Below are 25,458 nucleotides of genomic sequence, written 5' to 3'. Positions count from 1 at the left end.
GGTCACAAATAAATAAAGCTGAAACAAACACACAGGCACGTATTGCATTCATTCATAGAAGTCAAATAAAAAATGCACGTGAGAGTCTCAGACTGGAGCCAGACAGGGCGTGACGTCATCATGCTACGTGGAAAAGGAAGTAGCGAGCAGCAGGCTAATGGGGCGACAAGTCGAGAGCGACCAAAACAAACGATGACGGCCGAGCTAGGGAGCCGGAAGGAGCCCGGGTTGCTTCGCTTTTGACCGCCGTGGAGTTCTGGATGCGGTGTTAGAGATACCTGCACGTCTACGGGAGAAATGACGCGATATTAAATGCCAGCTGGGCAGTCCGCGAGCGGTATCTGTGTCTGGGCTCGATGCCGTCCCTTCACACTGACGCTACGGCTACAGCTAGCGGAGCGGTAGCTGGCTGTCAACAACGCGTCACCGGACAGCTCGACATTTAGGAAGTATTGCTCGCACCGGGTTAAGGTTGAGAGGGGAACTATGTAAAGGCTGTTTCGGTGACTTTGTGTTGTGAAGCCAAATTCCGTGTAAGATCCGTTTCACAACTTGGTCGAGAGCTAGCTGCGTTAGCCTAAACAGCCCAAAATGAGTTGGTTTAACGCGTCTCATCTGTCCAGCTTCGCCAAACAAGCGTTAACGACAGCTCAGAAGTCGATCGACCGAGTCCTGGACATCAAGGAAGAGGACCAGTGGGGGGACGCCGTGGTCCTGCCCTTTGACGGTAAGTAGGGGTAACATGGGTGGGGTAAAAAGCTAATGTTTCCATACGCAAATGTCGGATTACTGCAACAACTGCATTTTTTTTTCTGTCAGACGTCACAATACCTGGGAAGCTGTCGCTCAGTGGAGGATGGGGAATGACGCAGTGGGAAGCGCCCCCCGAGGAAAGGACCACCACGCCTCCTCCATCCTCCGATGCCATCACCACGCCTGTCACCCGCACAGTTGTGGATGAATCCGAAAACTTTTTCAGTACCTTTCTGCCTCCCGGGGACGTACAAGGTGTCGCCAACGCCCAGGTGGTGTCTGTACCTCCTGCGAAGTCTCAGAGGCGGCCTCAGGAGAAGGAAGAGGAAAACGGCGGAGAGGCTGTGGCAGAAAAAGAAGCGGAGACTGACGAGGGTCATGGGAATCAGGCAGTCGCTGAGAGCTGGCCTGTTGAGCTCCAGCCACCTAATGCAGACACTATCCTCCTGCAGCCAGTTTTTTCATCTTCTTCCAGCGACCTCCCCTGTAACCCTGACAGTGACAAGAGCAGTGAAGAAACAGATGTTGGCTATGCAGACACACACACGGAGCGCTCACAGACTCCATCAGATCAACAGATTGAGCAGGATACAGAGTCACCAGAACCCGCCGCTGTCACTTCTGAACCCGAGAGCTCTGCACCTCGTGATCCTTTGCCCTCCCCGCCCTCTAAGGAAGTACTCGTAGAGCATAAAGACTTAAAGGTGGAGGACCGTCAAAATGATACCCCCTCTCCGCCAGTCAGCGCTTTCTCATCAGGAACCTCGACCACCAGTGACATTGAAGTGCTCGACCACGAGTCCGTGTTGAGTGAGAGCTCAGCCAGCTCCAGACAAGAAACGGGCGAAGGCAAGGCTGACCTTCACCTAATGCAGGGCTCCTTCCAGCTTCTCACTGCCTCCACCTGTGAAGATTTCCCCCGTCTGGAGGACTATTCCAAGCTCACAGAGAGCTGTGGCTCATCTTCAGATGCATTTGAACGCATAGATTCATTCAGTGTGCAGTCATTGGATAGCCGGAGCGTCAGTGAGGTTAACTCAGACGACGATATCCCTGGCAGTCGGACACTAGCGTCTGTCACTGCAGGCCCTCCTCCTTTAACGGTGTCGTCAGCTGTCTGCCAGAAGCAGGAGGATGGCGAGGTGGAGAAGAAAGGAGAGGAGGAAGAGGAAGAGGAAGAGGAAGAAGAGGGCTTTACTGAAACAATGAGGGAGCAGTCGCTGGATGAGATGGAGGAGAGTGGGCGGAGTGCTACACCTGTCAACAGTGAGCCGCCGGAGGAGTTGACAGAACAGGAATCTGAGGCTAATGCCACGCTGTGTGATCCCACCTCCAAATCTGAGGAACGGATCACTCCACCAATCACAGAAGAGATGAAAAGTGTCTCGACAGTTCAGATTTTGGAGCTTCAAAAGGTAGCCTAATCATTGTCTTCCTCGGTAGCTGACAGTGTACACCAAAAATACTTATTTATGTTTATGTATGTTGACAAAGTCCATATAGCTGCATGGAACATGGTGAATATGCAAGTTTTTTGTTAAACTTAAAAAACACCTTACATCCAGTGTGGGCTGTATATCTTTGCTACACTTTGAAAAATAAATAATAGATAGATAGATAGATAGATAGATAGATCACATTTCCATATCATCTTATAAATTCTGCCGAGCTTGTTGTCCGGAGCAAGGCTTTATGTTTCACCTGTCTAAAAGCTTTAATCTGAATTTTGCCATTAGGTTGAATACAATTGAACAATAGTGTATTTTAAAATATCTGCCAATATATTGTCAGATTTTTTTTTTTTTTTGTTCAAAAGCATTGGCTCAAATGTCAGTATTTCTCCCAGAATGTGTTATGCTACACGAAGAGGGTAACTGTAAAACTCTCACAGTATTCAAACAAGACCGCTACTCTCCTTATGAGTGACATTTATATGTTCAGGCTCTTCTGTGTAACTGCTGTTTTAAACATAATAACATGTTGTAGGTCATTGACGAGCTGTCAGGCCGCCTTGAGAAAAGAGAGTTTCAGCTGCTGGCAGTCAGCAAAGACAAGGCCAGACTGGAGGAGCATTGTGACAATCTCAAAGAGTGAGTATACAACACACGCATACACACGCACACAGCTGGTGCATAATTAATGGTGGTAAGAAAGCTGTTTTTACCAGGGGGCTAATGTTCTCGATACCCTTATTAGACAAGGTCACATAGTGCCTCCGTATTGTGTTGTTTCTATGAAACTACAAAATGCAATGGACTTGTTGAACTTGTAAAATACGCTACAATCTTGTTTTAAATGCTCTTTATTTATTTATCTTTTCATGTAATTAACGTGACTACACTTAAGAGATAATGCTGAACATTTCAAGTGATCTTTTCACGAAGCCACAGTGATTGTTAAATGCTTTCAATAATCTACTCCCGCAGAGCTGTTACACTCCACCTTGGCTTTGAGGCTGTATAGCTTTTGACAATGAGCTCCTCCACTAATGAGTCTGTTCATCCTCTAGTGAAGTGATAAGCCTGAAGGAGGAGAGCTCCACTGTTCAGTCCCTCAAGGATGAGTTCACACAGCGCATAGCAGATGCAGAGAGGAAGGCTCAGCTGGCATGCAAAGAACGAGACATAGCCAAGAAGGTAATTCACATATGAGTGATCTGAGCTTTCACTCTCATTCTACTCCTTCAGTAGTACATTGAGATAGTTCTCCAAGAGCTACAAAAGGCTCTCTTCTTTTTACAACTAACCTTGCCAGATTAGCACTCCAGTTTTCAATAATAACTAATATAGCATATATGCACTCTCGCCTGTCATGGTTCTCAGTGGAAACTCAACTTCACTTCTCAGCGTTCTCATGTTTTTCAGAAAGGTAGTATTTAATCAGACACTTGAATATTTATTCAATCAGTTCCAATACACATGTGACAGACATAACCATCACACAAGGAAAGCTATCTTAGGTAGTAACTTGATGCCTCCAACCCCAAGAACAAACCTCCTCAAACATACAGTTATTTTTTGTGCAATTACTGCTTGGAATTTACTCCCTCCTCATATAACTCATACAGGTAATAATCTGTCATTTAAAAAAACAATTAAAGGTGCACCTCAGGACATTTACCACTTGATGTTTTCCTTTGCGTTTTAGTCTTCTGATTTTTCGTTGTATACATTATGGATGCACTGCACAATATACACCCTAGTCCTCTACTGCACTAGGCATCCGACTGTACTATTTTTATTTTTATTCTGTTTGTACTATTTTTAACTGTTTGTTTCAAGTTATGTTTTGCACGTTTTTGTATGTATTATTTTGGGGATCCAGTAAATGAGCTAAACTAAACCCATATTTATTTACTTTTATGTTGAAATCCCAAATCTAATGTGTCCAACGTCAAAGATGACATTCCTCTATGCTACAGGAAATAAAAGGCCTGCGAGAGGAGCTTTCGACAAGACTTCACTCCAGTGATACAATGGAGATCATCAGAGAGAAGGAAGAGCAGATCAAAGGCCTGCTGGAAGAAGGTAAGACTACATTTTGTAACAGTCCATAAGTCTTCCCCTCCACCAACCCACATGATACCACTCCAGACAGGCTGTACAGTCAGGAAAATGTTCAACATAAAGCCAGGTCATAGTACCAAAGCTGCTTTTACTATAACCAAATCAAAAAAAGTTACATGGGACAGCACTAAGCTTTAAAAGACTTCTGTCTGTAATTATTGGACTGGGCTTATGAGTGAATGGATACTATTTTATATCAAATAATTCATCAGAGAAGAAATTACGCATACGTCAGTGTGGATGGTGAAAGAAAGAGCAGCTTCTTACTGAAATATTGCCCGGGCACATGTGTGTGTCGTCTCAGCATCTGTGTTTACTTATGTTTTTTTTTTTATTAATTTTTTAGGCGAAAAGTTGTCCAAGCAGCAGTTACAGCACAGCAACATCATCAAGAAGCTGCGAGTGAAGGAGAAGGAGAGCGACACAAGGATCACCAAGCAACAGAGGAAAACCAAGGAGCAGGAGGAGGAGCTGCGGCAGCTGCAGCAGGTCACATTTTAGTACATCGTTAAAAATGTTGCTTTAACAATATAGTTAATGTTTTCCCTGCCAATGGGCAATTTCTGCTTTCAGCACTTTTGAGGTTTGGTGATATGTGAAGAAGTTGTCATTATCAGTTTCAATTGTGATTCATATCTACATTTTAGTTAGATTTCCCCTTTTTCAATTTCAATTGTTTGAATTAAATTTGAATTTTGATTTGCAAGTCAAGTGTTTTTTTGTGTGTTTAGGTTCTAGATGGGAAAGAAGAGGTAGAGAAACAGCACAGGGAGAACATCAAGAAGCTGAACACGGTGGTGGAGCGGCAGGAGAAGGAGCTGAGCCGGCTGCAGGCGGACTCTGAGGAGCTGCAGGAGACGAACAGGAGCGTCCAGGCTGCTCTGGATAACGCTTATAAGTAAACACAGACACACCCCTCTATCGACACTGAATACTAACAAAGAGAGCTCTGACTGTAAATGTAATCTCACGAGCTAGCAATTATATTGCACTTCACATCTCATTGTATTATTTCATGGTTGGCAGACTAAGTATATAAAAAGGGACACATTTATTGTGATGTTCTTGAGTTTATTGGATTTGAAATTACGCAATGAAAATCAAGGCTAACGCGTTGCCTTCCACCATTTATTTGAAGACGTTTCCATCTACAATGGGTGAACAGTATGGGGAAATTGTAACCACTTTTATACATAGTCCCCCAGTTACAAGGGGACAGAGAGTAACCATACACATTAGCATACACTTAAAAAATAAATACCTCATTGTTGTTTTTATTACATCTCCAGTGTGCGGAAGTACAGAGCCAAACAACAACAAATGTCCCACTGTTCTTACAAATAGGGACGGCACTGTAATAGGGTTATGATGTTGATGGTCTACTTCGATGCCTCTGTTGTTAGGGAGCTGGCTGAACTTCACAAGGCGCACGTCAGCAGAACGAGTGAGGCCGAAGAGGTGTCGCTGAGCAAGGAAACGCAGGCTAAGGAGCAGCTGAGCCTGGCTCTGGAGAAAGCCCAGGAGGAGGCCAGGCTGCAACAAGAGGCTTTGGCCAATCAGGTAACACAGGATATGCATGCAAATAAAGCGTTGAAGGCTCCTCCCTGCTAGTTTGCTGCTGCATGAGCAACCAGCCCACCTTGCATGCGTTACAGGTTACGTTTACACTACAGCAGGCTTTGGTGCAGCCTCAATACACCTCAATCCTCAAATGGGGAGTCAGTTGTTGTTTTATTTCCTGTCGTACAGGAGATGCTGCGGCCCATAACCAAACATTTGCCTGTTATGATTATTCACTCACACAAGCACACATGGTTGACGGTGTGCGATCCCTTGACTATATCCAGATGTTGTTCCCCTGTTTCATTCTCAAAATTGGATTGGGAATTCTAGTGAATGTCTTTAGCATGTTCTTGATCATTTTGTTGGAAATGCTACTTAAGCCAGATAAAAACTGTCAGTTACCAAGATCAATAAAGCATGCTGAGTTGGTATATTTTTTTATTTAATTTCACACATGGATGAAAGTAAGCTTGACAAGTTTCTGATTTATTGTTTCTTAATCTCTGTATTAGACATTAATTTGAAACACTGCAAAGTTGAACCGAGCATCCTTTCTTAACTCTTTAATGTTGTGCACAGGTGGCTGACCTGAGACTGGCTCTGCAAAGGGCTGAGCAACAGCAAGCAAGAAAAGAAGATTATTTGAGGGAGGAGATCAGGGAGCTGCAGCAGGTAACATCATATGCTGGTTAGAAGATATCCTACCAAGCTGGTTCCCTTTGGCAAGCGGTAGGAATAAACAGAATTTTGACAGAATTTATTTAAATTAATGCACACCGTATTGTCTCCTCTTCATCTTCCACAGAGGCTTCAGGAGGCAGAGACGAGGAACCAGGAGCTCAGTCAGAGTGTTACCTCGGCAACACGACCCCTACTGCGACAGATTGAGAACTTACAGGCCTCATTGGGCGGGCAGACGGCATCCTGGGAAAGACTGGAGGAGAACATCTCAGACAGGCTTGGTAAGAGGAGTTTTACTGTGTGTGTAAAACAAACATCAAAATACAGTATTGTACAAAGTGAAACCAAAAGCTTGACCTTTTTTTTTTTTTTTTTGGGTGTCCCTTTTCTTTTTAACAGCCGATGCCCAGGCACAGCTGGCTGTGGCTGTGGAGAAGGAGCGATCAGCAACAGAAGACCTTCTGTCCATCAAGTCCCAGCTGATCTCTCTCGAGTCCCAGAACTCCCTGTTCCGTCAGGAGAAGGCCCGACTCCTGGCCAAGCTGGATGATGAGAAGAACAAGCGAGAGAAACTTGAGGACGAGAGCAGCAGGTAACGAATCACAACTTAAAACTTGAGGCTTCAATGTTAATTGATGAGGTCACATCCAGCCAGTCATCGACACTAAACCTCTTCTATACATTTACTAGTTTCTTATCAGGGCATTTATTCGTGCCTTTGGAATGTGTGGCATTAGATGGATCAGCGGATGCATGGTCGGGTAATTTGGTTTAATTTGAACTATGACATCAATTATATCTTAACCACTAGACCTTAAAGAAAGTGTGTTAAAATAAGATAATCCTTTAATAGTCCTGCTGCGGGGAAATTTACAGGATTACAGCAGCAGACAGAAAAGTACAAAGAAGAGACATAGTAAGAGAAATATTATAAATAAGTAATAGAATATTAACTAAGTAAAAAAAGGTAAAACAATAACTAAAATATAACTACAAATATACATTTTGTACTTCACGTCTCATTGTGTGTTTTATATTGCACAAATTTGGGTTGCAGGACAAAAGGAAGGAGCCAACAATCAATACGTGCTCTATCGCTGACTCCACATGCTTTTGTCTTGTCCGAAGTTAGTTTTATTTGTTTCATTGTTTCCAGAAACCTTATTATAAAACATTAGTGACCGTGAATGTTATGCTGCATTCACTCATTACCTCCTGTTGCCTGTTTATTTTCCCCCTGATTATCTAACTTTTGGTTGGATGTATTACAGATACATTTGTGTATGTGTGAATATCATTGGCATAGTTTTTCTGGGTAGAACAAAACTTGTGGGACTGTTGAGTAAAATGCTGTCACAATATCTCCCCTTGTAATGCTAACGGTTCCTGGTGAGTGTTTTTTGTTTCACAACAAACACATCCGTGAGTCAGAGTGGGAAGAGGAGGAGGCCGGAGGGACTCATGCATGACTCTCTGCCACACGGTTAACTTTTGTGAGAAGTCAAGTCGCTGTTAATGGGCCAGCGGTGCAATGGTTTGATTACTGAGTAAACGATACTACGTTTGACCCCTGGCTACCTCGGAGCATTTTTAGCTCCTACTGAAAGGCGTAAATTCTGTTTGTCTGAAAATATGATATGTTTAAGCTAATATTGTATCCAGCTTGTGGCTGCTTGGGGAACAGTGTAGCTCCTTTTTCAGTGGAAATGCTCAAAGAGGATTGTCATTATATTGCACACTTTTATGCTCATTTCTTTCCAGGCATGTCACAGGGGTATTTTACCAGTGGTGTGTCCGTGATACAGCCGATTGTTCGTAGTGACTTGTTGCTCATTATCTCTATGCAGGGAGCACGTTGATTTGGAAAATCTGCGAGGAGAACACAGCCGCTTGCTAGAAGAGGCCAAGAAAGAAAAGGTACCTTAATGCTCCCTCTCACCTCTTGTTGTTCTCCTCGAAGAAACGACTCCCTCACGCGCATTGTTTTCGTTTCTTCCACCAGCTGCTGCTGACCAATCAGTTAGAGATGGAGAAGATGAAGGTGGAGCAAGAGAAGAAGAAATGCTACTTGGCACACGAGGCACTCAAGGAAAAGGTTTAGGACAATTTATAGATTATCAATATTTAGTCTGTTTTATCTCATCAGAATTTCTCCATTTAGAAAGTTAAGATGTCTTAATTCTGTTAAAAAGTTGTGGTATGTTTTCTCATTAGGAGCGGAGGACCATGATCCACTCTGTAGGAGAGCCTCCAGCCTCCTCCACACCCTCTCTGTCCCGCTCCAGCTCCATCAGTGGGGCAGACAATGCTGGTCTACACGCCTCTATTCTTTCCCAGGTACATGCTGGGAAAATTGATGATTAGTCAGTCTGTGCATGCTTGGATTTGTGTCGCCTGACCGGCCCTGCGCTTTTGTTTGATTCTTCCACAGGATGACTGTTTAGACCACTCTCTGGGTAACATGACCATGTCTATGTCGATGAGCGGGACCAACCTATACGAGGCCGCCAGGCTGTCCGGAGGCTCCAGCATCATGGAGAACCTCCAGTCTCAGCTCAAACTCAGAGAAGGAGAGATAACACAACTGCAGGTAGCAACTCAGAACAAAGCCACATAAAGCTTGTTAAAAATGTATGTATTAGTTGGATGGTTCTGCTACATGTCTGCACCACCTGTCTGCAGACAAAGGGCTGGCCAAATCAACAATGTGTCCTTACAATAAAAATAAAACAAGTATTTAAATATGCTAAAAACACTGCAACATTAACATTTAAAAAAAAAAAAAGCCACAGCTTTGTACCCTCTTTCTGTCCTCCTGTTTTTGCAGCTTGAGATCTCCAGTCTAGAGAGGAGTCGTTCTGTGATGGCAGAGGAGCTGGTTCGACTCACCAATCAAAACGATGAGATGGAGGAGATGGTGCAGGAGATCCCCACGTTGAAAGTTCAACTCAAGGTAAGGGCTGTATAAGCAGATACAGGACACCTAAATGCTGTATTTGCAAGGGTTCTTCTAATGGGTGCGTCTGTGCATTGCAGGATCTGGCACAGAGGCACAACACTATCCTGCAGATGTATGGAGAAAAGGCTGAAGAGGCAGAGGAGCTGCGATTGGACCTTGAAGATGTGAAGAACATGTACAAAATCCAGATTGATGAATTGCTGAAGAACCAGAAATAAACCGTTTCTAACTGTGTTACTTTTGGGACTCTCACAAACGAATCAATTCACATGGCCACACATGCATTCACCGGAAAAGAATTTGCAGAGAATTTAGTTTCATCACTGTGTCAAAAGAAAACTCTTATCTTTATCTATTTTATTTTAATTAATTATCACATGCTATATTTAAGTGTGGATGTTGGGATTATGCATAACATACAATATATTCTTACAGAATCAGTATGAAGAATAGCCACAGTTTATCATTCAGGTGTCCCTTTGAAATATGTGGCACTTTGTCCAAACTTTTCTTTTGTTGTAATTTCTCATGTTTAAACCTTTTCATAGTATTATGAAAGTAGTATAGTATAAACAGTTTACAACTGTTGGGAGATGGTCATGTTTTTTTGCACAATACAGATTCATCATTGTTCATTTCTTAATGCATAATCAGAATGGTTTAAGAAATATATAAAACAATATTGTACAGAGAATTTTATGTATTGTTCTTTTCCCCTTACAAATCACAACATGTGGTGTAGACGTAAGAGTAGTCTGTGATGGAAATCCAGAGGGAGAAAGATTGGATTTTAAACCCTATAAATATGTAAATTAATAAACATTTATTTGGGTGGTGAGAAATAATATGATTCTTGATTTTAATTATGTGGATTCACACTTTAGAAGTCTGCATTTTCATTACATTCACACATCTCCATGTTCTGAACAGTTCCATAGAGACGTCCAATCAATATGTTTCACACAGGAGTAGCCATATTTGTAATGGTGTGACTGATGCACATTTTTATTTATTATGTGCAACATATATATACGACAAGTATATATTGATTGATGTACTTTTTGTTGATGTACTTTTTGTGAGGGAGAACATTTAATCATTTATATTTCGATACAATAATGTAACTTTGAACAAAGGTTTGTCAAACTGTAATAATAGCGGTTACCCTTTTAAAGAGTTTGTTTTCCAATTTCCGAGTTCAGCCTTTTATCCACCTTAATAATAGACGATTCATCTGGGTTTAGATATCATTTAAATTAGTCCTTAAAAGATAGTTTGGAGAGTTCTTTTAGCTGTTAGGTTGAAGAGCACTCTCAGGACAAAGTGTCGTACACAGCGCCACCCTGCGTCCGTCGCTACGTATTACAGCCCGCCATCAGGTTTCCGGTGTTATGGCGACCACCGGCAACATCCTCGCTTCAGTCTGGAGAATTGCAGGCGATGCGTTCAGGTAAACCTCCTTTCACTCGCAACTGAAGCGAACCACATTCAGAGGACCACTGGTCGTGAGATACGTGCCCGTCACGTGTCTTTAAACCGAGGAAACGTTACATATTTTAACCCCTGCTCCGTTCTTTCGCAGCCCCCACATCGGTAACACAGCTTGAATCAACGGGCAGGGGTCTTGGCTTTGTCAAGAACTAACGCTGCCGTGGCATGTTAGCCGCCACGTACACATTTCAGACATTAGCCTCCAATAAAGTATGAGCATACGTTTCCCCCTGAGAAAGAAAGAAATAGTAAGTAATGCGTTATTATCCCCGCGCGTCTTGGGATGTAACTAACTGTTATCTCACGTGGCCATCAAGTCTCCGGCTCGCGCTGACGGGTCGCAACGTTGACGTCATCTTATTAAAGACGAGTTGACGGACGTTAATTGACGCTAGCTTAAAGTTTGATAGCAGCATGTTTGCATCTCTAAGAGACGACGAACGACAACAAAAAATGGGAGGAAATAAACTTTTATATATATATATATATATATATATATATATATATATATATATATATATATATATATATATATATATATATAACTAGTTCGACAAGGGATATTAAAGAACTCAACACGACATGTTAAACCTGAAATAAGGAGGCAGCCTCGTGCTTTTACTCCTGAGGTAAGTTATCTCACAGACATCCCGTTACTTAACTTATATGTAAGTACGTTAAGAATGACAAGTAACTCCTTGAAAACATGTGTAATTAAAATAACTACTTGTTGGCAAACCCCACTGTTTAGACAGTGTTATAGTGATACATGTTTTACAGTTATATACAGCAACGCCAGTCCTCAGCTCCTTTTAGGTGTGCACAGGTGTGGGAGCCATTGTTATAACGCACATACAGTGTGGCAACTGCAGTAACAGTAGTCACTGTAATATTGAATAATGTAACTGGCCCTGGGCTGTGTGAGCTCATGCAGACTGGATACGTCCATTGCATGGGTCATGGATACTTAATCATACTTTATTGGCCACCTGGAACTGCACAGGTCACATTGTTACCAGCCAGCAGTTTTCATTTGTTCCTTCAGTCTCAATCATGATTGCTCAGACAACAGTCGGAAAAAGGTCAGTAACACATCCTGCAACAGGACCTTTTCCTCATTTGCGCTCAGATCCCCTGCAGCTACGTTCCCACACACTTGCTTGTGGCTGCATGCTTGTAAACTGGTGTTGAGATTTCAACCAGGATTACAGAGTGCACGTCTGAGTCTGTGTCTCGCCTCCTTCTTTTTTTTTTAATTCTTTTTTTTTTACTCCTCAGAGTGCTGTGAAGAGGAGCAGCAGCTATTTCACATGTCTGTGTAATTCTGACTATGCTGCTCTTGGTAGCGCTGGGAATCATTTCTTCTTTCACTTTGGCCACCATCGAGAAGGCTGAGAACATTAACCGCGAACCACCAGCACCGCCGCTCAACCACAGCAGAATCTCCCTGCCGCCAGAGCACGTACCCTACTTCCTCTACAACAACAAGAGGATCGCCAAGCAATGTCGCCTGGACCCACTCTGTCCTTTTAAAGTAAGATATGCACTCTGTCAACTTTTTCACTGTTCAAATATTTTCTCAGTGTAGAGTAGTGTTGCTGTTCTGTGAGAAAAATATCTAAAAAAGCTCTATGACTGCCAAGTGCCTTAAGATTTAGATCGTGACTCATAACATGAAACTTACTATTTAGTTTTAACCAAACTGAGGCACTGGATGAGTGGGCTTTACTCTTTACAGTCGCAATTACAATTGTAGTAAGAACGGTATTATAGAAATGCATGTTTAAGATACCTACATATGCACACACATGTATGTATTCACACTTCATACCCTTGTTTTTACAACAGGATGCACTGCAGGATCTGCCTGCCTGTTGGGGCTACGAGAAGAACTGTGATCCAGGGAAACGCTTCAGCTATCCAGTCTGTACTAAAGCTGACTCTGGATGGTACTGTTCCTAGCATAATATCCGCACTTTATGTTCTTACTTTGTCCTTTTCAGATAATGCATGTTACATAATTTACTTTCCACATTTTTCTTGCAGTCAGTCAGGATGTGTCAGGTGTTCAGTAATCTTAAGTTTAACAAATAATAGTAATCTTTTATTCATATGTATTGAATTTACTGAACCACAGTCGCCATTGTTTTTCCAAAGTAAAAGTGTAATTATTCATAGCTTGCATTATTGATGAACCATTATGTTTTTTGGCTTTGCTGATCTGCCTAAATCTCTGATCTGTCAGGGCCCGTTCTCTGGAGGCAGCCCAGGAGCTTTTCTGGAAGCAGGCGGACTTTGGCTACGTCAAGGAACGCCTCTCTGAGCTCAAAACACTCTGCAAGGCCAGCAAGCCTGTAAGTCTGCTCATTTCCTTAGTTCCCACGGGCCTACCGAGTCCACAGGAAGAAACAACAGGCAGACACTGTGTTCAAAAGAATCCACAGACAATAGACTTGAACATAATTAGCTGTTTAAAAGCAGAATGTCGAGGAAGTATAGTACAGAGAATGCTTTCACAATCTCTAAGGTCCAGAGTTAATATCACTTGAATACTAAATATCTTTTACTCCTAATATTTTTCTAGGGGGACTCATCATTGAGATGTAGTAGCCACACTCGCTTCTGTAAGGCAACTAACCTTTACCTGGACCTCCGAAAGCCGCGCAGAGGTCATGAGAGGTCAGTATATTTGAAAGTACATGAAAAAAACATGAAACAGACACTGACTTATCCTGGTTTATGTTGCAGATACAAAGAGGACTTCATTCAGACGGGTGAGATTGGTGGTTGTTGCAGACTGAACAGGCGGTCACTTGCTGCCGAGGGAGAGCACAAGAGCCCCTTGCAATCTTGGTGAGGCAGGACATACACATTCACACACTCAGTTACTGAGCTTAATCCAGTGAAGTTGGTATGAGCTCTTGGAAATAGAAAGAAACAGGTTTATAGTCACTAAAAGAGGCTAAAAGCATGTTCCCTCATCTATATTATATCTTAAATTAATTTAAGCATTTGACTTCACCTATTCATTAATGTCGGTGTCCCTCGGAGAAAAAATAAATATGCATAAAATAACAGCAAAAATGTCCCTCAATCAGACATAATTGTCCACTCGTTACACCCTTTATTGACATGAATATGCTATAATCAGTTATAGAAATGAATGATGTCTATTGACCGGAGCATCGCACACATTCACCAGGTATAGTTCACGTCTGTCTGGCTCGTCTGATTGACCGATTCTGCTTTAGACAGAGGTTAGGGTCTCCTACCTCATTAAGGTAAAGACACAGAAATACATAAATAAATACATTTTGTAGTATAAAAATGTAGGAAAAACATTTTTTTATTTATGTCCTGTTTAATGATCCAATTTTATTTATGTTTTTATGCATTTATTAATGTATTTACAAATTAATTTCCAAATGTATTTCCTATTAATTTGTTTATTTCTTTCTGTGTTTATTCATTTCTGTATTCATTTTTCGTCTGCCATGAATGCTTTGGACACAGCATCCATAAAGTTGGCTTTAGCCAGAGAGGTTTTCCGTGGTTTTTACTGGAGATCATTCCATCCTCTTCCTCTTCCTGCACCGTCTTCTTCAACTGAATACCGGTTTGATCAGACAGTCAAAAGGAATGTACTTTTGACTTGTAGTTACTAAAAAAGGCCAACATCATGTTCCCTGATTGGGAACCTTACCGGGGCAACAGTGGTGAGAGCGTCAAATCCTAAGAACTAGACCCCTAGGGAAATGCCTTTGTGGATCGAATAGCATGTGTGACACGCGGCAGTATGGGATTTTTTTAATGTAGTAACACAGACTGCCACTAGCTGGTGCTCTGTGCACTGTATTGCCAGCATTTTGCTGAACAGGACTCTTTAGGTGTTACTCTTCTGTACAGCTTAGAGGCAGTTAATGTCCTGCCTGGGGAATTAGTAGTTATAGTATGTGTGCACTTTGAGTCAGGCCAGCTCCAGCTACCGCTCGGGGAGGACAGTGTAGATAAACAGCTGTTAAATCAGTTAAAGACACAAAGCATCTGGTGTGATCCCAGCAGGAGTAGTAGCCTCCCCCATTCCACTGCCTTAGAGACTTAAGTGAATGCATTGAAGAAGCTGGATGAAGCAGTCCTTAGGGGGACATGGGGACAGTCAGGAATGTGGGGGTGGGGTCAGCTCCATTCTTCTCTTTTCTGTCCGGCATGGAGGGTGTCATACGGGCCAGTGGCGCAATGGATAACGCGTCTGACTACGGATCAGAAGATTCTAGGTTCGACTCCTGGCTGGCTCGTTAAATGTTTTCCAGCTGCTCTTAATGTGAACGTAATATAGCAGTTCATAATCTCTTATGATGTAATTCAATGGCAGGTCAAACACATTGAAAATAATCAAAACACAGAATAACATCAGATGGTAATACACAGAAAAAAGACTTGTATGCATCATACATGGAATATAGCCCATATGTCGGGCTTCATAACGGCAGTCCACAAACCAACGGGTCACGGTGACTACGTCCACTTCTTATATGCAGTCTGTGGTTTTAAGCAATTGGCAGTCTTCCAAACTGTCTTCTAAATATTACGGATGAAGGCCGTATGCAGCATACAGTACATACTGCATGCTGTGTCCGAACTTATGAATCGATTGATTTTGCAGTATGCTGGACCAGGCTTTAACCTTTAAACAAGTTCTTTTTTTTTAGGTATGCTGAGCTGCAGACATACACCGAGCTGGACTTTCATCCCATACAGGATGGACACTGTGATGTTGTCATTGAAAAGCCCTCTGTTTTCATGAAACTGGATGCTGGTAGGTAATACACATTTACATGACTTAAAGGTCACATATCATGCTAATTTTCAGGTTCATTCTTGTATTTTTGGGTTTCTACTGGAACATGTTTACTTGATCCATTTTTTTTTAACGTATTGTTCTCATCCTGTCTGTCTGAATACACTTGTATTTACCCGTACTTTAACATATGGTGCATCTTAAAGTTTGTGGTATAATCCGTCTGGATCTCCCCCTCACAGTTCGCCACGCATGTAAACCGCGGATTAATTACACAGTTTAACTATTACAAATAACGTTTGATTGATAATCGTTATTGGCCGATATTCAGTAAAAATATGCCATCAGGCAATCCACATTTATGCTTTCTATTCGCTGATCCCTGACAATAAATAGATATTAGAGATGAACTATTACCTTTTATCAATAAAAAACGTTAATTTCCCGATCATTTGAATTTTGACCATCATTAAATCCACTATAAATTACTTAACAAAGTAGAAGGATAGCATTTACAGTTTTTGATGACTTACACCGACTTCAGTTTGAAATGATTTTTGGAATGGTGGCGAAAAGAAAAATCTGGAGCGTTGTAGACCAGCTGCTATAACAAAACAAAGTAACCAAAAGGATCCTTATCTGCCAATATGGATCATCAATGATTGGCAGTTGGTATTAGTTATTTTGTGCCGATCCAATCTGTGATCCGTGATGCCGATTCGGGATATGATCCGAACCATGAGTTTCGTGATCCGTTGCACCCCAAGCCGTGTGTTGAGATACTCAGATGGGTGGCGGTATATTCTCATGTGCCTGCAGGTGAGTAAAATCTGAATGGCTTGTTGAATCACATGTTTTCTGATGTAGGCAGCCAACAAAAAACTGTCCGGTTTGTCTTATTTCACAGTTTATTGATTGGAAGGCACTCCAGATACCCAAATAAATGTGCACAAGTACTGATACGCCCCCCTTTAATTTACAGTCCTGAAGCCTAAACAAGTAGCTAAAACCTTTACTCTAGTTGTATCTTCGGGAAAAAGAACAATACACATGCTCTTATGTACAATATGGGAGAGCAAGGTTTCCACCTTTCTAAAAACTTTGTTGGAATATCACAGTAATGGATTGAGAGATTGAGTATTTTTCTTCTTTTAGATGCAAGGCTAAAAACAAACTGATACTTAAAATAATACTTATGTGTTTTCCTAACAGGGGTGAACATGTACCACCATTTCTGTGACTTTGTCAACCTCTACATTTCCCAGCACATAAACAACTCCTTCAGCTCAGATATCAACATCATCATGTGGGACACGGTGAGTACCCGATGTCTAACCTAGATATTTCTTAATTAGTTGTTTCTATTTAAGGTAAACCAGCACATACTGTACGTTGTCAAAATACAAGGGAGGATTTTACATTTTTCCTGCTGCTTCTAGTGAATTAGTGACGCCTTCTTTTAGCAACATAAGAAATACACGAAGAGTCACACATTGGATCTGTTCTTGGGTCACAGCGATACAACTCAAGACCTCGAAATGCTGATGCATAGGCTAATTTTATTAAGATTATTTTGTCAGATGCAGGCGTATATTTTCCTCCCTCTGTAAAACACCCTCTCTGATGTTTTTGTTCAAAGTAACATGAAAACACAGAGTCATACAAATTGAAAGAGTTTTGTGTCCAAGACAGAACAGAAAAGAAAGGGTCTGAAAAAGTGAGATTGTATTTGAGTTCTATAACCCAGCGGTTATTTTGTCTGCAGTGTACTTCAGTCACAGTTTTTGTTAAATAAGTCAGTGCCCGATGTAGACATCAGGGGGAAAAACCAGTTTGAATAACAGAATGCTTTACAGACCGCTTCATCCGGTCCATTGTTCCCCGAACTGTGCACAGAGGGAAAGAGGAACATGGAACGAGAGAAAGCTGACAGGGAGAAGGAAAGCAGTGACCTTTCAGTACAAACCGAACACTTTCATCCAAACAGTGGCAGGCTGTCAGATAATAGTGTGATAACAGATTTTGTATAAAACCACAGCTTCAGAGAAACACAACCAGCAGAGTTTAAAAAACAGATGACAGACCCTGGCACCGCTTAAGGCTGTAGTTGATTCTAATTTTATGGGTTTGTTTTTCATTTCAGATGTAACATTAATTTGATTAACATTTGTTTCTTTCTTTTTTATGTCTTTTCCCAGAGTTTTTACGGTTATGGTGATCTGTTCGGTGAAACATGGAGGGCCTTCTCCGAAGATGACATCATCCACTTGAAGACCTACGACTCGAAAAGAGTAGGTGAATGGTCACTTCTGTGTGGTCATTGTATGCTTCTTTTTTTTATAAAAGTCTTGAACTCATCACTTACTCAAGTATAATGGGTTGGTAGTCTTCGTCTTTGAAAGCTAATTATAGCCTTGAGAGTGTTGCCACGGACCAGTGGGACTAGGTTGGTTGTTTACAGGAAGAATCCTCTGGCATACAGGAAATATTGTGTTTTGTGTATCCACAAGCAGCAACAAGGGTCTTGATGAAATATACATGTAAGACACTGTGAAGTTAGTATGACCAACCATGGCTGAACTGATAAGAACCTCCTTCAGACAGTCAATTACCATCCATATAAAATCCAACAAACATGATGTGCCATCAAACCAGGTAACAACAATGCTTTGTATATTGTATATTGCCTGATTGTCCATGTTCACCCCCATCATCATTTCAATATTTTAGTTGTTTTTTATGTTTGTGTGACATATACACAAACAGATTTTGTGCCATGTCGTATGCTCAGTGTCCACTCCTGTCCACAGGTGTGTTTTAAAGATGCCTTCTTCTCCCTCCTCCCAAGAATGAGATATGGCCTTTTTTACAACACGCCTCTTGTAAGTTTTCCTTTTGTGTATTGGTGTGTGTGTGTGTGTGTGTGTGTGTGTGTGTTGCCACTAACCAGATGTACTTTACATGTATTTGCTTTCAACAAATTGTCCCATTCAATATTGCCTTGTTTGTGTTTCCATTTATAGGTTTTTATCTCACGTTTTGTGACTTTCTAGAATTCATTTATTGGTCTTTCCCAAATGCACAATGATATCCGGTTTAATCGCAAACATTCCAGTCCAGGTCAAATATTTATGTGATGCATTCAAAAGCTCAGCAAGTGCTTACGCTATTTAAATGAGAATTCCAAGGAGATTGCTATAAAGATGATACCATGTAAATATGTGTTGTCCTGTGGTTCCAGCCTTGGGGTGTGAAATATTGATAGCTCAGCCTCAAGCTGCTGCTTTTGATTGCCACTGCAGCAGCACATGGCATGTTTACATTCATGCGCTCACATTTACAACTGCAGTGCAGCAGTGTATGTGAAGGAGTCTCGGACTTGAGATATGCATAGGCTCATAAAATATCAATCCCAGGGGGGTTAGAAATATGTGTACAATTGTCAGAGCCTCAGCGTGTTACATGTTTTTCATCTCAACCCGGTGAAATTCAGCAGTGTAGCCTGATTCAATTCATTTCAAACCAGAGTCAATTTTCTTTGACTTTTGCACGACTATATACAACCAAAGTCATAATTTAAATACATTATTTTGAATTGAAGGGATGGATGAAAAATAAATTGCATATGTGAGTGAATTTGACACTTTCTGTGGTGTGTTGATGGCAGATCTCAGACTGCTACAGTGAAGGGATGTTTCGGGCGTTCTCCCAGCACGTCCTTCATCGACTGAATATCCCGCGAGACGGGCCAAAGGTAGGGAAAACATCTTCTAGGAATCAGTTTTTTCTTGTTTGCATACATGGGATGGACCCAGTTTCATGAACACATTTATAATCCAACACAATAATATAGGTAGTAACAAATATGATCCGAGGGAAGATTCCACCGCAATCAATTCAGATTGTGGTACACAGACTGTTGTTAAATCAAGCTTATTAGTTTTCATGGTCAAGCAGCTTTCATACAGGAGGCTTTCCCTGACCGGGAATCGAACCCGGGCCGCGGCGGTGAGAGCGCCGAATCCTAGCCACTAGACCACCAGGGAGCTCTTTCGTTAGTTGCAATCGTAAACAGTACAGCAACATATTCAGCCCCACACACTTGGGCAGGATAACCTGTTTGATTAACTAATAAACGGGTCACCCACCCACATCTCAGCTAATCTTCACCATTTATCCTGGTTTAGTTTATTACAGGTCAGAATTTTACTTAGCAACCAACAAAAAACTAACGACTGAACTTTATTTAACATGCTGTTAAACAATCTAAAAGGCAGAGTGATATTCATTTGACGATGTTACATCCACGGCCATGGTGAATGGTGAACAGCTCTTCACTGAAAATAAAAAGGCTGGTGATACCGAGTGCTGTGGAGGGAGCACAGGGCTGTTCACTCCGTCTCATCGCAGACAAAGAAATCAAGACTGTGATCTAAAGCTTCAAGTCTCTCCAAGTTGATTGTCACAGCCGGCTGTTTTTGTGGAAACCACTGGATGCCTGGAAGGGAAGAAATCACAGGACTGGGACATTGTGTGCAGTAACATAAAGTGTGTGCACTTTCTGGTCAATTAGCTTTAACATGTAAAACCATTAGTCGGGTTCTAGTTCACGTGTTTATCCATGAAGGACCATATTTGATGTTGTTTCACACAGAAGGCTTGTTGTTTTAGTAACTCAGTTCCCTTTGTGGTCTAGTGTTACAGATTTGGGGCTTTCCCCGCCGTGACCTGGGTGCCGTGGATAAATAAAGTCTTCATGCCGAAAAGACTAAATAAATGCATGTCAGCCCACCTGCAAATCTCTCAGTGCTCACCAGAACACAAGCTACTCCCTGCCACAGACACATGAACAGACCCACTGTGAATAGAACGAAAAGTTGATGGTCTAGTGGTCAGGATTTGTCCCTCTCACCGCCCGGGTCCGAGGACACTTTCCACTGTTGGTTTTTAGAATGCTAATTTCTAACCTTTCTAAACATTTTATATATAGTAGGCAGTCTTACACTTAAGGTTCTCTTGCAATCGTATGACTTTTGGTAGTGCGAGTGTCCATTTTGATGGATTACATTCACCTTGAAATAAAGCATTCAGCATAATCATTGTTCTGTTTGTAAGTCACAAAACAATAGTAAGGGCAATGCTTACAGTGAAAGTAACAACATTTCTGTGTGTCAGCCATCAATCAGTCAGATAAGAACAAACCCAAACAGAGCATAGATGAGCCCTAATCTGCAACCAGACTGCTGTTAATTTAAAGTTATCCCCAGAGACACGGCTCATATGGACAGAAATCTGTTAGTATTGCTAATAGTGTCTTTTTCAGCAAAGTGAATGTTATGTTCTTCTACTGGCTTTGAGGAACAACTGACCTCACAGATTTTTCAAAGACAGGTTGGGCGAATCTTGCCATTATCCAAATGAAAATTTGAAATGCGATTTTCCTGTTATTTTTATGTCCTTTTATTAAAAATCAAATCTAATTCCCCTCCATCCTAATCTAATCTAATAATGGCACAGTTAGATTACCATAGCTTTTCAGGTCCCTGGTGGTCTAGTGGTCAGGATTCGGCGCTCTCACCGCCGCGGCCCGGGTTCGATTCCCGGTCAGGGAACACTTCCTTTTTGTCCATCTTGATAAATTCCTTGTCACATTACACCCAACGTGATCAGTAAAAGCACCAAAACCAAAGCACTAGATCAGCAGACTGTTTGCTGATTTGGTGTCCTTTTACACCTGGACCAAAATAGCACGAGTGAAAGGAGCAACTGGCTAAGAACAGAACTTTGTTAGGCAACGTTGTAAGTTGTTTGCTGTGATAGATCTCAAGTTACAAGTCTTTAGCAAGTTCAAATAACGGCTCAGTGTTTAACAAAAAATGTTTGATTCCTTCCACCACCGACTTTCTGTCACTGTTGAATATAACCAACTTTTATCTCGTCTTTCTTGCACCTCTGTTTCCTACTTTGTGAAAGTAACAATATTTCTCCTAAATCGAAATACATTGTGATGCAGTTGACAAGATATGGAGTGGTCTAACACACACGAGAGGGTAAGGTTTAGGTCCGAGGAAGAGTATTCCCTTTTCCCTTTTCCCTTTTCGAGAATGACAGAAAATGGTGAATAGATAATCAGTTGAGGTGAGCTGTTAAGACATTTTACACCTTAGTAGTAATTTGTAAATTACATTTTCAGTAACTGAGCAGTGAATATATACAAAAAGCCATCCTGGGCCATCAGGCCTAGTGAAAGGTTTTGAATGGTCTAAAATCAGTGTCCAATCCCTGCTGCTTTGGTATGTTTCAACAGAAATAACACATTATACTATTGTAATGCTCCAACCCCTCTATGATCTCAGAATATTTGTATCTTTGCTGACAGTTTTTAAGCAAAGATCAGATTCTTAAAAACATTTATGTTATTTATTTTATGTTGACCCCAAGTCACTACCACGCACTGCAATCAGACTTCACTGGAGGTGATTTCATTACTACGATAAACAGGGAAAGAGCTCCTCACTGACTGTAGCCTTCTAGTTTCTGAAAGATGGATGTGCGCACTTGAATACTGCCGCAGCCACCTCCTCATTCATCCTACATCTATAACTCTTCGACACTTTTCACAGGTGCTTTATGATCCCAGGTTTGAAGCACTTGAATGTGTCCTTATGACCAGCGAGACCCAATAACTTCTTCCTTCCTGTAGAGCAGCTCATTGGGTATTCATAGGCCTTCACTGGAAATATGCTAAAAGGCATTTCTGCGAGACACGGGGCTGCTGGCGATAGCAGGGCTGCGACTGAATGAGAGGTCCTCTCTGCCCTGACCCTCCTCCTTTCATCCCCAGATTAATGGCACCGCCAGAGACTCACACTGCTGCTCTCCTCTATTGTGTCCCATGCATCCGCCTCCACCGCCCCTCTCCTCCCATCGCCCCCTTGTCATAACTTGCTCACTTTCTTAGAATGGCATATTTTTCAGTACTTTTAATCATATTTAAATAGAAGAGAATAAATGGGGTCTGTGTTGAATACATATATGTCCACTGCCTAAAGTGAGGTGTCATAGTTTGGCTGCTTTATGTGTACAGCAGTTTTAATAGGTTGCAAGTCAAGCTGTTGGTGTCATAACTTTGATTTGAAGATAATGAAGTTATGATCATTATTGTTTATTCCCATATGTTATACATGTTGTCTCATTCTCTTGCAGAGCACAAGGTGGCAGTAGAAGAATATATTACATCTACACGCTGTATAAACTAATAAGAGCACAGCAGAAAAGAAAACCTTTGGTTCCACTTTGAAAAATACTTTGTAGTGGGATTGTATCTGACGTGTCGTCTCCTCTGTGCTGGACAAAAGGCACATTTTAAATAGAGGCTTTTGCCAGCCGCCTATCTTTTCTGTCCTTGGCTGATTGATTATTGGGCACATTGCTGTTTTCAGGAGGGGCGTGTTCGCGTCACCCTGCTGGCACGCAGCACAGAATACAGACGGATATTAAACCAAGTGGAGGTGAGTGAAGCACCACCCTGCCTCCACCTTTCTGTCTCGTAACTTTTTTGCACTTGCTCTTTTCCCCTCCATCCTGTTCTCCTTTTTCTCCCTGCTCTGTCTTTCGCTTTCTCTCTCTTTGTCTCCTTCTCTTTCTTCTCGCTGCACAACTCTCTCACGCCTTCAGACCCTCCTTTCCACCATTGATTTACTGCCCACATCTGTTAAGTGCCTATTTAAAATTGTATTTGCTATAAACAGTACGAGTAAAAAAGGCTTGTGATTTATATGGTCTCTGCCTATATTTGTTTGCTCTCTCATTGATCAGAGAACACGTCCCTCTGTTGTTGTTACAGCTGGTAAATGCCCTCAAGACTGTGCCTTTACTGGAGGTCAACGTGGTGGACTACAAATACAAGTGAGTTATAGAGTGCTTGTCACAGTACTACAGTGGTATTCAGTGCTCCTTAGCATTGGTCAGCAATGTAACAGTGCTGTACATGAATATGTCAATGTTAAGCTTTTTAGTTTTTGTAATAGCAACGGTCTTTACACAACAAAGATGATTGATGTGTGACTCCCCGACTGTCTTTCAGGGATGTTCCATTCCTGGTCCAGTTGAGGATCACCAGCAACTCTGACATCTTTATCGGGATGCACGGGGCGGGTCTCACGCACCTCCTCTTCCTCCCAGACTGGGCTGTAATCTTTGAGCTGTGAGTGACATTTTTTGTCTGCCTGTGAGTGTGTGTTTGAGTGAAAGACAGTAAGCGGCAGAGAGGGGAGCAGGGAGAGCGATGGCAGCGTGCTGCGCCCAAAGTAGCCCTCAGACACTTGGTGTATGACTTTGAAATGCTGTCTAATTAACCAGGCATTCATCACACCTGGCTACCCTGGGTAGAATAGCTTTTTGGAGTGTGTGTGTTTGTGTGAGAGAGAGAGAAAGAGAGAGAGAGAGAGAGAGAGAGAGAGAGAGAGAGAGAGAGAGAGAGAGAGAGAGAGAGAGAGAGAGAGAGAGAGAGAGAGAGAGAGCATGGGTGGAAGTATTTTGTGTGCACTTTTGGTGAGTGACACAGTGCGAGAACCACAGTGTGCATACAGAGGGAGAGAGAGAGAGAGAGAGAGAGAGAGAGAGAGAGAGAGAGAGAGAGAGAAAGATTGAGCACGAAAGAGTGAAAGTGAGGCAGACCGAGGAGAGCAAAAGATGAAGTGTGTGCATCTGTCCCTCCCAGATATAATTGTCAGGATGAGAGCTGCTATCGAGATTTGGCTCGGCTACGAGGCATTCGATACGTGACTTGGCAGAAAATGGACAAAGTACACCCACAAGACAAGGTAGGGGAAACTCCCGTACCAGTCATTAGCTCTCAAGCACCTCAGTGTGAGCCTTCTCAATGTATCTCACATATCACACACTTACACTATCACGCACTCATTTCATTATGGGCAATTGGAGCGATGTAAAACAACACACAGACTTCCTTTCTCACGTGTGGTATATCCCTTGTCACCTAATTGCAAGGACACCATAACAACACAAACACACATTTGAAGGCTTTTATATGTGCATTTAATGTACACATGTTTCTCTATCCCCTCAGGGTCACCATCCAACCCTCGGGGACCATCCGAAGTTTACCAACTACTCATTTGATGTGGGGGAGTTCATGCGCCTTGTGCTGGAGGCAGCTGATTACGTCACGCACCATCCCAAATGGCAGCGTCCTACCCTTCATGATGAACTCTAGAGCCTCTGTGAGTGTGGGACACAGACATCCGGACACTGAAGAACTTTTAAGTCATTTTAAATATGTAAAAAAAAAAAGGTTGCCTCCTCCATCAGTGATTCTGGGAGAGTATTTGTCACTTCCTGTCCGCTGCTTTGATAGGTCTGGATGAGTAATATGGCGGACGCCTCAGGGTTGAATAGCCTCCACCAGCTCTTATTAGTGTCAAATCAGTTAAAGGCGAGGCGTGTGCAGTCGTGGCATCTGGAGAGCGATAAGATGTGTCCTATGTTTCTTCATTACCGCTGCTGCGTCTACTTCATTCCACGCCGACAAAGTTAGCTAATGAGCAGCTGTTATGGCGTCCCTTCACACGCGACATCTTGTCACATTTCATCAGTGTCACCTTGATGCCAGCCTCCTCAGTGCT

At 42.1% G+C, this 25,458-nt stretch overlaps 2 protein-coding genes across 2 annotated transcripts; both read left to right on the top strand.

Moving 5' to 3' along the window:
• The first annotated feature begins 347 nt into the window (after positions 1 to 347).
• On the top strand, positions 348 to 10,355 carry tmf1 (TATA element modulatory factor 1). The gene is made up of 17 exons (XM_079218471.1): positions 348 to 727; positions 820 to 2,168; positions 2,740 to 2,843; positions 3,263 to 3,389; positions 4,175 to 4,280; positions 4,666 to 4,808; positions 5,051 to 5,217; positions 5,723 to 5,879; positions 6,462 to 6,554; positions 6,688 to 6,844; positions 6,963 to 7,155; positions 8,411 to 8,480; positions 8,566 to 8,658; positions 8,778 to 8,900; positions 8,995 to 9,153; positions 9,391 to 9,516; positions 9,600 to 10,355. Exons 1-17 carry the CDS (start codon positions 592 to 594, stop codon positions 9,738 to 9,740), a joined length of 3,444 nt encoding a protein of 1,147 aa, XP_079074597.1. The 5' UTR covers positions 348 to 591; the 3' UTR covers positions 9,741 to 10,355.
• A 1,988-nt stretch (positions 10,356 to 12,343) lies between these two features.
• On the top strand, positions 12,344 to 25,072 carry eogt (EGF domain-specific O-linked N-acetylglucosamine (GlcNAc) transferase; the record flags this gene model as incomplete). Its single annotated transcript, XM_079218763.1, has 15 exons — positions 12,344 to 12,547; positions 12,862 to 12,962; positions 13,259 to 13,367; positions 13,598 to 13,692; positions 13,762 to 13,866; positions 15,723 to 15,829; positions 17,024 to 17,127; positions 18,010 to 18,102; positions 18,622 to 18,693; positions 19,479 to 19,565; positions 23,254 to 23,322; positions 23,658 to 23,719; positions 23,898 to 24,017; positions 24,534 to 24,636; positions 24,903 to 25,072. 15 exons carry the CDS (start codon positions 12,344 to 12,346, stop codon positions 25,047 to 25,049), a joined length of 1,578 nt encoding a protein of 525 aa, XP_079074889.1. The 3' UTR covers positions 25,050 to 25,072.
• Between the last annotated feature and the right edge of the window lie 386 nt (positions 25,073 to 25,458).

This window comes from Taurulus bubalis, assembly GCF_910589615.1.
Source record: "Taurulus bubalis genome assembly, chromosome: 5".
Taxonomy (NCBI): domain Eukaryota; kingdom Metazoa; phylum Chordata; class Actinopteri; order Perciformes; family Cottidae; genus Taurulus; species Taurulus bubalis.
The sequence above is the reverse complement of the archived record's forward strand: the minus strand, read 5'-3'. Positions and strand labels throughout refer to the sequence as shown.